The sequence below is a fragment of the Zonotrichia albicollis genome, chromosome 2 (genome assembly GCF_047830755.1).
Source record: "Zonotrichia albicollis isolate bZonAlb1 chromosome 2, bZonAlb1.hap1, whole genome shotgun sequence".
NCBI lineage: Eukaryota > Metazoa > Chordata > Aves > Passeriformes > Passerellidae > Zonotrichia > Zonotrichia albicollis.
The window spans coordinates 48531556-48548497 of record NC_133820.1 but is presented as its reverse complement, the minus strand read 5'-3'; the positions used below and the strand labels follow the sequence as shown (position 1 = coordinate 48548497).

Genomic DNA, 16942 nt, shown 5'->3' with positions numbered 1-16942 from the left:
AAGGGAACACAGGGAATTAGGGGCACAGATGGAGTCATAGTAAGACTTTTCCTCTGTGCTCTAGCCACTTTATCAAAGTTAACTCAGGGAGGCAGAGGTGTGAGGAGGACATAGTGCAGGTTGGACATGGCAATGCAGTTGCACTGGGGGAGCCACATCATGTAGTGGCTGGGATTTGGGTCATTCAGCAGCTGCTTAAAAAAAATAAAAAGAGATAATATTTTAAGAAGCAACTCAAAGAGGGGAGAACCAGCAGGGACTGTCAAGCTGTGGAGCAGTGACAGAGAAAGACTGTTAATTCTTGAAAATGGATGCGCGAGCTAATCCTTCCTTGCAAATACAGCCTGGTAAATGGTCAGCAGCCTTTTAAACGCCAGATCAGCTCTTACTTAAATGGCATTTTGCTTTATTATTTATTTATTAATTCATTTTACTTTATTTATTTGTTTTTTTGCTAAGAACAGCTTTAAATAAAGACATGATCTCTGTCTGGCATTGTGTTGTGATGTTTCCTTGGTGTTTCTTGTTGTTGCAGTAGGGCTGCAGGGGTGTGTTGAGTTTGTCAGGGCTCAGGCTACTCGGACCTTTCACACCCACCCACGCCTGGCCCCCGCTCAGAGCCGTCGTGCCCACCCCGGCGGAGGAACGGAGCGGAGCGGTGCCATGCGGGATGGCTGGGGGTGAATGGAAGCAGGAGCCGGGTGTGCGGGGCTGAGCTGTGAAACGGGGGAGAGAGGGAGAGGAGAGGATTTGGGGAAATGCAGGGACACCGGAGGAGAAGGTGAAGCTTCGACTGGCTTCTGAAGGGAAGGGTTAACCGAGGAAAGGTAAACGCGCTCTGCGGGCAGCAGGTAGTCAGCAGGGAGAGTGTTGCTGTGGGATTTGCGGGAGGGCGGGGAAGCGGAAAGGCTCGGAGGGCACCGAGCTTGTGGGCAGAATGTAGGCAAATAAAAAGCCTGTCCCTAGGTCTGCAGATACGGTCCAGGGATGCTGGCTGAGGAAGCAGAGGGCTGGCAGGGAACCGCAGAGCCTCTGGGTCCAGAGAGCCCGGGATGCCCGAGGGCGGAGAGCCGGGCAGGAAGGGATGGCTGCAGGTAACACCTGCCGTAGGGAGGAGCGGGGGCAGCCCGCGGGGACAGGAGCAGGGGACACATTCCCCCGGAGGGGCTGGCAGCTCGCTTTGCCCTTGGCGGGGGCACCGCTCCTCATCTCGCCGTGCCCAGTGTTGTCACCCTGCAGGCGAGCGAAGGGGCGAGGGCTGGAGAGGGCAACCTGTCCTTCCTTCCCTCCTTTTTGCTTGATATTCTCGTCTCTGCGTGTGCATGTTTTTGTAGAGGGCTGGTGGCTGCTCTTGCATCCCCTTCTCTCCCTTTGCCAGAGAGCAGCAGGCAGAGCCCAGGCTGGCATGCTGCTTGGTTTCCTGGAGGGATCTGTGCCACTTGGTGGCACTAAAAAGTTGCGCTGAAGCTCTGTGCTCGCCCATACAAAAAGCCCCCTCGCCCCCCAGCCCGGTGGGGCAGCGGAGCGCCCGGGAGCCCGGCACCGCGACCTGGACAGACAGCAAACTTCGGGGGGGCAGCTCGCAAAAGGTCGCCGGTACCGCAGGGGTAAACTCTTCCCCGCGGCTCAGTTTTAAATCGGTTTGGTTTTTTTGTTTTTTGTTTTTTTTTTTTTTTTTTTCTGCCTTTGGATGATGCTGCTCTGAACCGATTACTGCTTTCTTACTTGCCAGAGCCTAGCGCGGGAGAGAGGGGTCGCTTTGTAGAGGGACCTTACAACCTTCAGAGCATCTGGAGAGATTTCCTCACAGGGCAGAACGTAGGGCTACCTCACTATAAACATAGAGAGATTGCAAATGTGAGGAAGGGCGGAGGTGTTTAAGCAGGTGAGTCAGGCTGCAGCAAGTATTTAGGAAGACCAAGGCTGTGGTGGTAGAGAGCAAAGACCCATCTGTTGTTTCATCGTTTGTTTGTTTATTCCTCCTCCTCATGCCTTCCCCCTCCCTTAAATCCAGGCACCGTTCACGCCTCTTGCAAATGAGATTTGGGCGATGCTGAGAGAACAGCGTGTTGCATGGCGTGTATGTGCATGCATTTGCGGGGGTAGGGTACTCGGTCCTCAGCAACTGCCTGTGATCAGAAGAAAATAGGATGTGCCCATAGCTGGAGGAGTGACAATGCCAGCCGAGTGGGGCTCACCTGCTGGTGATCTTTGCAGAGGCATTTGAGGATTATTCAGCTCCAGAAGGTCTGTGTGAGGAGTGCTATCTCTGCCGTGGCTGAAAATAGGAGGTGCCTACCCCTACCTGTCTTAATTATTGCCACTAAAAGGACTATTTTGCCACCACTGTGGGAAGAAGCGCTTGCTGCCACTGACAAGGTAATGCTGTGGGTTGGGAGAGGGTATTTATGTGCCCTGGATTGTGGACAGAAACCTTGTGGATGAAGGAGGGACTCTTCCCCCACTGCTTCCCTCCTTGCTTTTGCTCGGTGCCCTGGTTGATGGAGGACTAGCACAACTCCTGGGGCACCAACAAGCCAGCTGGTGGGGTACCTCTCTAGGGGCTGCAGGGGCATCACGGGGTCAGGGAGCTGGAGGGCAGCTGGCGCTGATCCCTCCCGAGGAGCATGATTTGTGTGGGGCTGCAGGGACTGGGGCTACTGTCATACCTGGGCTTGGTGATGTGTGGTATGGTCCCTCTGCTGACAAGTGGGGATTTATCTTGCTAGGAAGATGTAATGGAAACGGGGATGTATTTGTTTTCCAGAGACAGCCAGGCTTAGCTCAGCCATAGACTTTTCTGTGTGACCTTGGGACAAATCACTTGGCTCTGCTCAGCAAGTCCCGTCTGTTACTTATTTAATAATCAAAGCTAATCCCCCCACGTGCAAAAATGATTCATTATGGGTTGAAGGGGACAGTGATAGCCCTAGCCGAGCATGCAGACAGAGACCTAAGCACCAGTGTGGATGCACACATGCATGTCTGTCTGTGTGCAGAGCCGCTCAGTTGTGGCAGCGCAGGTAGCTATGTTGGGAGTTATTCTCCTTCAGCAATTTTCTCTAAGACCCAGATCTATGCATTTATTAGTAAAAAATGCGATCCTACGTGCCAAATGTGACCACCGTGGCATTTTTTTACCACCGGTTGATTTCTAGCTTGTTTTATTTTTGTCTCCCCCATCCTCAGACCTGCCTGGTGACAAACGCGGGCGGCGGGCGGTGCTCAGCACCGGGGACAGCGACCGCTCCTCGCTGCCCGCTGCCCGCCGGCAGCCCCGTCCGGCACCCTGGGGCCCCGCCACCCCGCCAGCCCCACTCACATCCCATCTCTGCCCTGAGAAACCATTCCCGGTGATGGGGAGGAGGTGACTGGGTGCAGGGAGAGCCAAGACTTTTCTTCCTCCTAGTCTTGACGACAAAGTAGGGGATCGTCTCAAAAGTGGCAGAGAATCATCTTAAAAATACACAGCTCTAAATGCCGAAAGGGAAAGATGTATAGAGGAGTTAATTGCCAGGCTCTTTAAATTCCTCATGACTCGGTTTTTTTGATTACCATATATCTAAACATTTCTATTGCATGCTAATCTTTTGCGAATTCTCAAATACTTTGACTACATATTAATATTTATGTAACACCATCACAGTATTAATCATTCTTTCAAATGTTCACAGAGTATTTTTGGGTCCCTATATGGCTTTTGTGTCATTTTATCTTCCTACATAGTTGTGACATTGCTGGCATAGTGGCATCCCACCATAACCACTCTTGTTGCAACTTGCTGGAAAATGTTTTCTGAAACTGCTATTGCCTTCTCTTGATCACCACCTCCATCCCATGCAGTTTTATTGATTGTTAAAATGTCAAGGATTATAGATGAAAACACACCTGGTCTATTAGTTCCTGCACCACATGGTATAAGTGGGTTTTGGTAACAGCAGCAATACGTGGTACATTTGGCAAAATTACAGAGACCATTGCAAGTTTCCCTGGGAAATTAAGCACCTACATATTGAAGCCAAAATTGTTTCATCAACCTGAAAGTGTGTGTAAATGCAACATGGTGAAGAACTTCCAGGGATTCTTAAGGATCTTGTTGATAATTAAAGCATTCTCTGGTTATTAGCAATGAAGAAATGAGATCAACACTTCAGTCTGTCATTTCCAGTGGACGTTCTGACCAAATGGTGAAAATTCTCCCTTGTTGCTTAGCTTTTTCATATTTCTAAGTGGAATTATGGAAAACTGCTTTGTAGTCTCTCCTTTTGTATAAAGCCAGTTTTTTTGGTTTGTTGTTTTTTTTTGTTTGGTTTTTTTTTGTTTTTTTTTTTTTGAGGGGGGGTTGGTTTTTTCTTTTTTTTTTTTTTTTGGTCAAAAATCTTGATCTAATGTCCACTGGAATTGGCAGAACTGATAATATAATGAAAAATGTTAGCTTGGTGTTGGGTTTTTTGTTTGTTTTATTTTGTTTGTGCACAGAAAAAAAGAAACCACAGCAGGAATCTCAGAACAGGGTGCTCATATTTTAATATTTTCAAATAAATTTGAGTGCGTCAGCTTTTGTGTGACCAAAGTGCATTACCTCTGAGGAATTGGTAGGGGGGACCTCCTTCTGCAAAATGAGCCTCCCCAGAATGTTGGGAGATAGATTCCCAGAATAGTTTGAATGCAATGCTTGGAGTTTGAAATGCCATAGCAAAACTCAGCAAAGCTTTGCATCCTCAGTGTACTTTCTCCTAAAACTGGTCCAAATCAAGATGAACTGAGAAGTTGCTCTCTTTATGTAACTGTTTCTAAGGCTGTTTCATGTTTTGCTACTGTAAGATCTTTACTGTGAGAGAAGTGATATGACTGACTCTGAACAAGAAATTTAGTTGCCGCGTGCTATGGTTTTGTCTTCTCTGATGACAAAACATAGGTTGATTTCTCGGGATATACTGATTTGATCCATATCAACATGTATTATCTAATTTGTGATGGATTTAAATTAATTGTGGTAGGTATAGTAAATGAATGCCTGGAAAGCATTTGATCAGCAGGTACAATGGCTTAAAGTTATACAAACATAACATATAAGTAAATTTTGTCACTACAAGTGAATGGATTTTAAGGACATTAGTTTTTGTGATTTTTCTGATCCTAAAAATCCTTTAAGGAGAACCTTAAACTTTAGATAAGTCTTTACAGACATTTGACCAATAATACTCTTCTTCTGAGAAGCACAGAACATATTCCTAAGTGCTTCTCTGGACTGGGTCATGAGTTCTATTACAACACTGTTCTTTGATTAAGTAATCTGATGTTTTATTTTTATTACTTAAATCTGCCTGAAGATTCAGAACCTGTGAACAAGCCTGCTGAAAACTTACGAAAGTGTAACAAACAAGAAACCCAAAGACAAGCGTTGTTACTTCTCCCTTTTAAATTTCCCTCCCCCCCCATGATACAGATGAGAATAAATAAAACAATTTCCCCGGGCCGGGTGGATGTTTTGCCTGTGCGAGGCCGTGGTGCCAAGATTGCAGAGCGCAGGTGCCTCGCTGCGGGCTCGCTAGTGGGCGCTGCTATAATAATGTAAGCCCCGGAGGAAAGGGGGTCACCCTGCAGCTTTGAACACACTTACACCTGCAGGAGCAGAAGCCCTTAACAACAGTCAGATGCATCCCTTGCATAAAGTCTCAGCCACAAATATAGTGGAAAAATCAGCTCTTTGTGAACCGCTGCTCACAGTCTGTTTTTTGATCAAGTTGTTTAATAATGCCCTTAGATATTAAAGTGCATTTTGTTTCTTTTGGTCTCTACAGACTGCAAGTACTGATGGACATGCGTTTGAGATTGGTATAATTTTGAAAGATTTATATATTTTTAATAACAAAAGATTAGTGTGATGTTTCATGGAATATTACAGATGCTCATTTTCTACTCGGTTAAACCTCAACATGAAGTAGCTGGAACTCTGCCCTAAGGGAGCAGCTGAGAATTTCTTCTGACAGAGTCTGGCATGAAGTTTGGATTGCCAGGGAGAACAGAGGTCACAGGAACATGTTGAGTGCTTCATCAAATCTGTGTCTTCAGTCATCTAGGTAGTATGTAAACTTTTGTCTGAGGCGAGACTGAATGAAGGACTCATAGGCAGTGTTATTTTTCTGTCCTACTTCTGCAATTGCTCCAAGCCTCAGGTTAGTGGAGCAAAAGACTGAGACCAAAGTGTCCTCTATTGTTAAAGCATGTGACTTCAGGATAAGTTTATAGTTAAATCCATAACAGAAATAAGCAAGAAACATTGACACGCCAGTAATTAAGTACCCGATTCCATTTCACTTATGGTTCTGTCAATTTGGGATAAGTACATTGATGATGAAGAAGTTGAACAGTGTGAAAAATAAATGTGATCATAAGTGCTGTGAATGTTGTCCATCAATGAAAACAAAACAGATAAATTATTAAATGGGAAGCAATTCCCATTACTTTGTGCATGCACTCAGGAGCTCATTGTCTTTGAAAATACTGATATGTCTGTTCTCAATCTGAGGGCTACGGCATGTCAAATTCCCTTTAGGATTATCTCTAACAAATTAAACAAGAGTTATATTTAAGCTTATGAAATTTTACTTAATTTTGTTTTAGTACTCATCCTGGTTGTAATAATAAGCCGCCTGTAGTAAGAGAGAATTGTAATCAAAACATGAAGGGACTTGTATGTGATTCTTTTGGGAGAGAAGCACAGTGAAATTGTATATTTGAATAGTTCCCTTGACCATCTTCTCTTCAGGAAGACTTTCTCCAGGAAATATCATTAGTGTGCTTAGTCTACCAGCTCTCTGCTCAACCATTTTGCCTGGAATAGGATTTGTTACCTGATTATTCTCAGGATTATATATTCTCATGCAAGGCCAGCTGTGCCCATCGGAAGGACGACAAGCAATAAACACAAATTGAAACACTGCAAATTCTGTTTAAATATATATATAAATAATCTTTTCTTACTGCCACTGTGGTAAAGCAGGTTGCCCAAAAATGTTTCTGTCTCTCCACCCTCAGAGATATTAAGAACCTGAATGAAGCTAAGAAATGTGTATTAATTGAACTAACAGTAAGCAGAGGGAATGGATCACGTAACTTCCTGAACTGGCTTTCCACCTCAACCATTCTGTTCTTAAGTTTATGAGTGCAAGACCAGAGAACAAGATCTCTATTATGCAACACAAATACATTGAAATAGTTGTCAATATAAATTCCAAGTTGTTTCATTACATTGTGAAAATATTGACTTCAAGTGCTTTGGATGTGAATCCTAAGCCCAATACTATAAAACAGAAGGAGTGTTCTCAGTGTAATTAGGAAAGTTTTAAGTCCCAAGTAAATTGACCTTAGCTTTAATCTAGTGAAGACAGTTCATTTATTGTGGAGCAGCCGCAGCCTTTATCTGGCCCCTTCTTTCCCCATGGATGCCATGGAGGGGAAAGGTTTTATTGTTTTCAGAAACAGAAATCCCCCAGCTATGACATATTCTAATATTGTGGAACCAGAAACATGAAGGAGCCTTTCAGCTTTGTCTCACCCTTTACCCTGTAATTTTGTATTGATAGACACAACTATAAGCAGAGAAGAGCAAACAGATGTTCTTTGGAGGGAAGAAGATAAAAATGGCCTTCCTTCTCTCTCTTTCTCATATATCCTGTATGGAAATTTTTAATCCATAAACACAAGACCAAAAAATTTGATGAATATTAGTAGCAGAATTAAAATGGTGCATTAGATTTTTTTGTACCACAAGCTCACCCCAAGGCCCTGAACTCTCTGTTTGCACATCTGCAGATTCAAAGGCAGATGGGTTATAAAAAGACATCTAATTGTATATCCAGTTACGGTCTGCAACAGAGCTGGCACTTGTCTATATATACTTGTGTTCTGGATACGTAGCCTTAATTTGAGAAGTTCAGAAATATAAGTATCCATGGTGTTAAGTAACAGAGTACTACTTCTGTTCAAATGTTGGTAAGTTTATAAATAATTTTAAAAATTTTGAAGTCATAACACATTCAATTAATTAAAGGTATAGGAATTTAAGAGCTCTGATCTTGTACAAGGATATCCCCTGTAGTTCATCCTTTTGACTGTTTCAAATTATATGGTACCAACTTCAGAGTGATGGAATAAATAATTGCAAGACATAAGCAATAGTGATAGTCTGTAATTAGGGACTAATTAACCTGAACTGAATTGCTGTTATTCCTTAGTGGCAAAGGGTTGCAGTATTGATAACCCAACTCTTCACAGAATGAAAAAAAACCAAACCTTCTTGAAGTGTTTTACAGTTGTCTGAAACTTATTTTATTATTGTCACTTTATATTTCTAAAATTAATATTATATGACCTTATTAATATTCCAATTAACATTTAAATATTGTATTAATTCTTTTCTCTTTCTAAGGATTTGTGTTTTATTTGGGAATACTCCCTAAAACTCACTCACTCCTCTGTGAAAATAATCTATAATTTATACATCTTGGTAAAATAGAGAAAGCCTAGCATCAAGCAGAAGAATATTTTTATATTTGTGTGTCTCATCTTCAGAATCAGGAAGAGTTTCACTGTGTCACTATACACAATGAACTAGCTAGTAAATTCAAGATTAAAATCCTGTGAGATTTTCAACTCGAAGAAACAGAGGTAGATTTCCAATTGCGATGGTTTCTCTTACTTTACAACATGTAGGACCTGTTAGTTGTTAATGAATTAGAAGTGATTGGTGGTGTCTGAAATGTATGAAATTTTAATTTTTTTTAATTCATCAAAATATTTATGTCAATAAAACTGAGACTGGGGTCTTCCCCAGAATTTTGCAGTTGTTTTGTTAAAAATTAAATTGGGCATGTTGGTTCCCTATGTAGCTCAGCATCTTAGATATAAAAGTGCACTTACCTTTCTGTACTACCAATGTATTCACTGGCAGGTGAGATGGTATTTATGTGCTCAGGGATCAAGACCTGGCAAACAACTGTTTAGGCACTATATTTAAAACTTGAAACCTTCTGCTGTAAATCCACTGCCAGGTGCAGAGCATTCTCAAATATATTTTCTGGTTCCACAGGTTAACCACAGCCCAAGATGTGAAGTGTTTGCTGATTTATTTATTTATTTATCCTTCAGCAACAGTGAAGATGATGCAGATTGCATTTCAGTCTATAGGTAAATGTAGCTGATCAAATATTTTTTAGGATTAGTTCCTCTGTACAGTGTTTGTGTTGACTTCTTGATACCAGTGGAGTCTGTAGGGTTATGTACAGTATAAGGATTTTTCAAATTGCCTTTTGATGATTTTTGAAGTAAGGATGTAAAATGATGAAAATAATTTCATTGCTTTGCTGGTTTAGAATTATTGTTTCTTTGCTTAAAACAAATATAAATGTTAATAATAAAAACAGTTTTCTTAATCTTGCTTAAAAGCCAACTTATTTTGCATTGTATTTTGAAAACTAAAAACAGATTTATACATTCTGCATTCCTTAGAATAACAGCTTTGTGTGTCAACAGCAATTTCCTAGTGCTAGAACGGATAATAGAGTGCAGTCCAGGGTACATTAGTGTGACATATGTATATTAGAGATATAGAAAATGTCTGAAATTAAAGGGAGTTGTTTTCTAAGACATGTATTAGAAGTAGCTGCAAAACTTTCTTCTGTAGAACTAAATACTTGCCAGTCTTTTGTGCATTTGAAAACATTTCCCCAAAGAATTTTTAAATGTGATTGTCAAAAAGAAAGAAGTTGATTTAAACCGGCAGAAGTACAAGCCTAAGATTGGAAAACACTCAAGTGAGATAAAGTTTTCCAGCTTGAAAACGATGAAAGGAAGCTTATGCAGTAGACATTGTATTACAGGCATTGATCACTGTAGAAATAGGTGCAATTTTAGAAAAGATTGTAAGATTTTGTATCTTAATATATATGATATATTTTGCTGACTTTATAAATAATTTTAAAGATCTTTCTTTGTTTATTAATTTTTGAAGGGTATGAGGATTATGACCTCATGCGCAGCTCTGCATAGCTGTCCACTTGGAGATGATGGTGACTCCTTAGAGAACAGATGCCAACTCCTGGTTAACAATCAGTATAGTTCTCCTCTCCAGAAGATTTGATAACTGCTTTTTACCAGCTCTCCAACTTTTTTCCATCATGTTGTCTCTACCAGCCTAAAATTTCCTAAAATGGTCCTTTTGCTGTTCCTTGCAATCCTGCTATTGAAGGAAGATGTCTGCGGGAACTTTGGGCTTTTGGTTTCAGCACAGGCAAATGAGAGAAGAGTGGTTGCACACATGCCTGGTGATATTATCATTGGAGCTCTATTCTCTGTCCATCACCAACCAACTGTTGACAAAGTTCATGAGAGGAAATGTGGAGAGGTAAGAGAGCAGTATGGTATTCAGAGAGTGGAAGCAATGCTACATACCCTTGACAGAATTAATTTGGACCCCACACTGTTGCCAAATATAACACTAGGATGTGAAATAAGGGACTCCTGCTGGCATTCTGCTGTGGCTCTGGAGCAGAGCATTGAGTTTATAAGGGACTCTCTCATATCTTCGGAAGAAGAGGAAGGGATGGTGCGATGTGTGGATGGATCTTCATCGTCTTTCCGCTCCAAGAAACCCATAGTTGGTGTCATTGGGCCTGGCTCCAGCTCCGTTGCTATCCAGGTCCAGAACTTGCTGCAGCTTTTCAATATACCTCAGATTGCTTATTCTGCCACAAGCATGGACCTAAGTGACAAAACTCTGTTCAAGTATTTTATGAGAGTGGTGCCCTCTGATGCACAGCAAGCAAAGGCCATGGTGGACATTGTCAAACGCTATAACTGGACCTACGTTTCTGCTGTACACACCGAAGGTAAGAGGTTGCTTTTTAGCACATAAAAATGCCTTTGAAATACTCTGATGTGGTCTAATTGATGGATGATGATAGTTTGATGTTGTTGGATTTTTGCTAGTCAGCTCTCAACAGTATAGACTTTTACTTTACTTAATAATAACTTTATGCTCTCTCTGGGTCTGAAATAGCATCATGTTGTCAACGGCCAAAACACACGGGATGGTGTGTGCTCTAGGGCCACTCATTGGTAAAAGTGCTTGATCTGAACTCTCCAAATTTAATTTAATTTAGATCACATTTATTTATTTTTCTTTATCTGCTAATATGTAGAATAATAATTATGACTATTTTAGAATCAATGGATAGAGAGAAAGCAACTGGTCTTCTTAGTACAGATGAGAGCTAAATCATCATTTGAGTCAGAATGTGTTCCTGCTTAATGTCTGAGCCAGAGTGGCACAGGTACTTAAAAACCGGCAATTCTGACTAATATTTGAATGCAAGTTGTTCCAGCTCCTCAATATATATATATATTTTTTATCCTTTTTACAGTACTCCATGGAGTATTGCACCACTTCTTCCTCTGCCTATAGGCATTGGTTTTGGGACGGAGCAAGGGAAGTTTCCTTGAATTCACTCACACATTTATGAGCCATCAGGTGTCCAGAAGATCAGAATTGTCTGTTAAATTGCTTTCCTCTTTTTACTTATGTGAAATAGAGCTTAAGCCTTTTACCCAGTACTCAGAAGAGTATGTGATTAAAGGGAAATGCAATGGAAAAGTGCACTTGATTTCATTATTCTTTATACTGACAGAATTGAGTTCATCTTGCTAGAAGTGACTAGAATTTGATACTGTCTTAAGAGCAAGTTTCGTCCAGCCTTGCCTAATGACACCACCATTTAAGGAGTTTTATGGAATTAAATTCTGTGATGGGTTTTAAGACCTCACCACATTGCCTCTGCTCAAATAGACAGATGCTGAATGGCAGGCTCAGAATACAAACTGAGAATGAAAAATGTTAAGAGATTGAGTAGTGGCGCTGACGTTGCTGAACAGTGGCAGATGCTGCTGGCTTTATTATAACCAATAGAGCGCAGATTGTCCTTCCCACACACTGAGTATGTTTCTCTGGCAGGCTTTATACTATTCAGAGCCCCTTCTGAGGAGATGCTGGTCCAACGGTATAATGTCAAGATGTCTTTCCTCCTACAGATATGCAGAGAACTTATTCTGCAGTATTAAAAAAAAAATAAATTCAAATTTGCATGTGGATTGTTGCAACCATGTTTTCATTATGATAGTGAGAGCTGGAAAATAGCTGAACCTTTTTTGTATGGGGATGCATGAATACAGTAACAGTTTAATCTAAAACTTCAGTGTTCAAAACAGTGTATAAGTCACTCTTCATGACATCATGTAGTGAGGGTATTCTGTACCAGCTGATGCCTTTGGCATGGTTAGGTGTGCAGCCTACCCTTCACAAACATGTATGAATAACATCATGGCCAAAAATAGTGCTACTAACAATAGCATAAGATTTTATGTTCCAAATACTTTTGATGACTCATCTAGTTTTTGCAATGAACAACTTTTACACCTCTCCTTATTGAGATGGGATGGTTTTATATTCAGTGTGGGAATAGTCATGCTTATATCCAAATCTGATACTTCACAGAGTGAAAATATGTACTTTTTCCACTTTCTGAGGACACTCTTTGGAGCAGATGGTAGCATATAGCACGTTAATCTTACAGCAGAGGAACTTTGTACTCTGCACTGGAAAGAAGAGAATAGGGACACAAGGGCTGGAGTGGGACACAGATGCTGTGGGCAAGATGAGAAGTAAATGAGAGAAGAACTGAATGTGAAGAAGGAGAAAAACAAAATTATATATGTAGCACAACATGTGCCTGCTTCTGCCATTATTAAAGTGGATATGCTAGGTGGAGCATTGTTAAAACCTGACACCTCATTCATAGCATATTTACAGCAATATAATTTTGGACTTCAGTGAAAGAACATTAAACTTGGGTCAATCTTATGATCCTATCATCCAGTTGCACAATCTGGTAAGGATGATGAATAGACTCTCCAAGTAAATGGAAATGAATAGACTCTCCAGGTAAAACAAAATAAAACCGATGGTATTTATGATGGAATAAAAAAAATACTAGCTGATCAAGATACTTCTTTGAAATGCGGCAATGTATGATCTTCAGGGCACTTTCTAAGGACTGTGGCACATGTTATCCCTTGTATTATTTTTAAACTACCTTTAAAAACCCCTATACATTAATGATAAAGAAAAGGAATTGAGTAAATAAGCAAAAAGAGAGATTATTTATTTATTTATGTTGTAATTATTTTTCATTTTACTGTGGCATCTTGTAACTTACAACACTCTAAATATGCCACTCAACTCAGTGTCCTACATTTACAGGTATTATTTCAAACAAAAAAATTTTGAATCCTTCTCCTTGAGATTTTTACTCATATAGGATCCCAGAAGATCCCATAGAAGGTAGTCCTGCTTTTCGCACATAGAAGGTAGTTCTGACCAGCTACATTCATTATCTTTAACTAATTTTCATTCATTAATTTGCTTATTAACCAGATTATTCTGATCTTTATGATCATTCTGATCAATATGTTTTTTAGCTTCTGTGAATGATTTCCATGCAGAGGGTGAATCCTCTCCTCCAAAGCTGGATGGAGAGCAAGAAAGAGACATGAAAAACCTATTAGTTTCATTCCTTTGGTAGTCTAATCAGCAGATAAATTTTTAGGTCTCTTTTGGGTCTATTGTAAGAAAAGCCTGGCATACATCAACAATTACATAATAAAAAGCTTTTTGTTTGAATCTTTCCTTATGAACTTACTAATTATCTTTGTCTGCAGTGGATTAATGTTTTGGAAGGTTGATCTGAAGTTGTGTTGTTAAATCCTTACTTAAGTCTTACAGATTTAAAATACACAAAAAAATATTAATTCTTGTAAACTTAACTCCTTTTACATTTAGCATTAAAATTTAAACTAGGTGATGCCTCCAGGTTTACAAGCAACCTCTAAAAGTAAATTTTTTCCTAAAAATGGGAAGGTATCAAGGACAGCTGTCAGCATAGCTCTTGTAATTTTGAGAAGAAAGGTTCTTCAATCCCTTCAATGGAAAATGTGAGCAACAAATGAATGACAGTTCTCATTAAAAAAAAGTCATACTTCTGTAGTGTATTTTACGTAGGCCAATCAGAAATCTTTGCAAGTCTTACTCTTGGGTTGTAACTCTGTCTTTCTTGGCTCTGTCAGGAATCATTATCATCACCTTCCCCCTCTCTCCAACTCTTCCTTACATTATCACTTGTGGTACTCTACTCTGAACCAACCAGGCTTTAAAATAAAATTTTTCATGCACAATGAGGGCTGTTTTCCAAAAAGCCATATCAATTCTGAGGTTCAATCCATGCTGTGGCCCCACGAGTAGACAAGTTAACTATGCATGGCAGGGAGCTAGGAATAAGCAAGAATGAGGGAAACTGGGATATGAAACTCCTTGTACTAAGGACCTATCACTCAAAGCCTGAAGCAATTGTCTCAAAATTTATGGGTTCTACAACAGGCATGCAAGGGTGTGCTGGAGTTCCAACTGATCCAACTCTTTCAGCTGATGTTACAGATATTTTTTCCACTTCTGTGGTAGGAGCATAGGTTAAACAAACTTTCCTTAAAATTAAACCAACATTCATTTCTTAAACCCACTTCACAGACAGACAGCAAGTCAATAATGCAACCAAGAACTGTGTCTGTCCTTCTGTGTGAGGAAAAGTAATACAGCAGAGAGAAGACCCCTAATTTAGACTCGCAATCTTGCAAGAATGTTTGAGATCCTTTTTTGTTACCCACCTCTGTGGAAAGTAGTGCTCACAGGAAAGTGTAGAGAGGGAAATTTTCATGTGTGTTTTTGGGTGGTGATGGTTGGCAGGCGGGCTGTGCAGCTCATGGACCGTGGGGATTTTTCTCAGCCTTTTCTTGCTTAACCACTTGACACCACAGTTAATTGAAAATGGTGGGAGAAATCTGGAAGAGGCTGGCTGGCTTCCGAAAGAGACAGAGTTGCCTGTTTACCTCATTTCCCATGTGAAAGCATTCCCTTGTCTTTTGGAAAGATCAAAGAAAAATATGTGCAATTTTCTCTTCTCCAGTCACTGAAGTTTGAAAGCCTCATTCTGAAAGCCAGTTTGAACTCAGTACCCTTCTGTTAAGCAGACTGACATTTGGATCAGGCCTTCCTAGTCAGAGACAAGATCAATCCCTGAGAATCTCTGCTTAAAATTTGCCTGGAGTGAAATGAATTAATAACTAGAAAGGCAATTTTCAGTGCCATTGGAAAGCATTTATTTTGCTGCACTGAATGGGGTGAAGAGGTGATGTATGCTGGAAAAATAGAACTGTACAATTGAAAACAATACAGGGGTACAGGGGTACAATTGAAACACAATAAGCCAAATATATTGGGGGTGGCAAGGGAGGCATTTATTCTGCTTATGTAAAAGGTGTAATTTGCTTTTGAAGGCAGACTTAAGAAATAAGACAGTTTGTTGACATTTTCTTCAGGTAGCTCTGCAGGTAAACATTGAATGAAACTCATCCTCAAAGTACTCTGTGTTGAACTTCACTTTCCTCCATTTAAATTAATCATAAGTTCATATAAAGAGTGCATTTTCTTGGATGTAATCTGGCAAGCATAACGAAAGCAGGCTGCTTTTTCCCTGCACATAAAGGTTATTTCACACAGTTCCTTTCATTTTTGTTCAAATGTGTCTGGTTAAAAGACTTTTTTTCCCCCATCCTTTGCTCCCAAATAAAAAGCTAAATCAAAATTAGTCATAGTCTGTGAGAAAAAGAAGAAGAAATGAATGAAAGAACTGCAACAAGTTGATGTTAAACCAGTTGCCTGGAACAAACTGTACTTATATGAAATCTTTAGACTCTAGATTTGTATCCTTTAGAGACAATAATTGTATCATGGTCAAAAATATTATTTGCTTTACACAAAGTAATACAATTGAAATTTGGGTTAATTTTAGTTGAAGCAGAAGTGAAATTTTTTCATGCTTTATATGCAGAAAAAAGAATGTCTGTGCTAGTCCATGAAAACTTTTATTTGCTGACAAAATTTATTTCTAAAAATCCATTTCTGAAAATTGAAGAATTTCCTGTCTAAAGACTGGAGAGTATTCTATTCCAGCAACATTTAATTTTTGCTATTGGATAAAAATAATTATGCGTTTGGAGTTTTCTGAAATTATTTTTAAACTGTTTCAAATCTAAATTTTGAGATTAGAATTATCATAATTTGATATTCGCCTAATCATATTAATCTTCTATCAAAACTGAAAAATATCTCTCATCTGAAAGAAAATATGGGGAAAAATACTCAGTTCAAGTTCCAGTCCTATCCTGTTGCTTGCCCATTTTTATTGAATATTGACATCTGTAAGAGGTAGCTGTTTCCTTGCCTAATTTCAAATATTGATCACAGTATCCCAATTGTGAAAAGTGAGCAAATGCTCTCTGCCAGCTGGGAATACTAAGACAGAAATGTGAAGCAGCATTGAGTTAATGTTTGTCTTGCTCTGCAGTGAGTGACTGCCCAGACAACATTTTAACACTGCTCAGGCCAGACACACCTGCTGTGAAAGATCTTGGCTTACAGAAAAATATAAAGTGAGGGGTATACCCTGCATTCTGTGAGTGTAATGGGGATGAAAATTACTAAGGAAAATACCACGAGACTGCAAAAGGAATATGAGCAAGAAGGTGTGCTATTCTAAATCTTAAAAAGAAAATTAATTTTTAAATGAATGGCAGAAGGTGGACTTAGCTAAGAGCAGGTCATTCAGGTTGTCAAAACATAACTTTGCTTCTTTTGTTTAGGGACTAATTGTTTGAATGTCACTTTTCCAGCCACTTAGACTCTATAGCAACTCAGTGAAAGTTTCAGTGTCATGAAACTTGCCTTCACTGAGAGGAAAACAATGGGAGTCCATCAACCTCCAGCTTCATCTTC

General features: G+C 40.0%; 1 protein-coding gene across 9 annotated transcripts in view; it reads left to right on the top strand.

Moving 5' to 3' along the window:
* Positions 1-581: 581 nt before the first annotated feature.
* Positions 582-16942, top strand: part of GRM5 (glutamate metabotropic receptor 5) — a 245439-nt gene continuing 229078 nt past the window's right edge. The window contains exons 1-3 of one of the 9 annotated variants that reach the window (XM_014266184.3): positions 582-827; positions 9095-9192; positions 10016-10892. In XM_014266184.3, coding sequence (XP_014121659.2) covers positions 10214-10892 — 679 coding nt within the window. In that variant the 5' untranslated portion in view covers positions 582-827; positions 9095-9192; positions 10016-10213. Of the gene's footprint in view, positions 828-958; positions 1095-1903; positions 2380-9094; positions 9193-10015; positions 10893-16942 lie in introns of those variants that run through there. The other 8 variants (XM_014266182.3, XM_074535114.1, XM_014266183.3 and 5 more) reach the window with 8 other exon arrangements.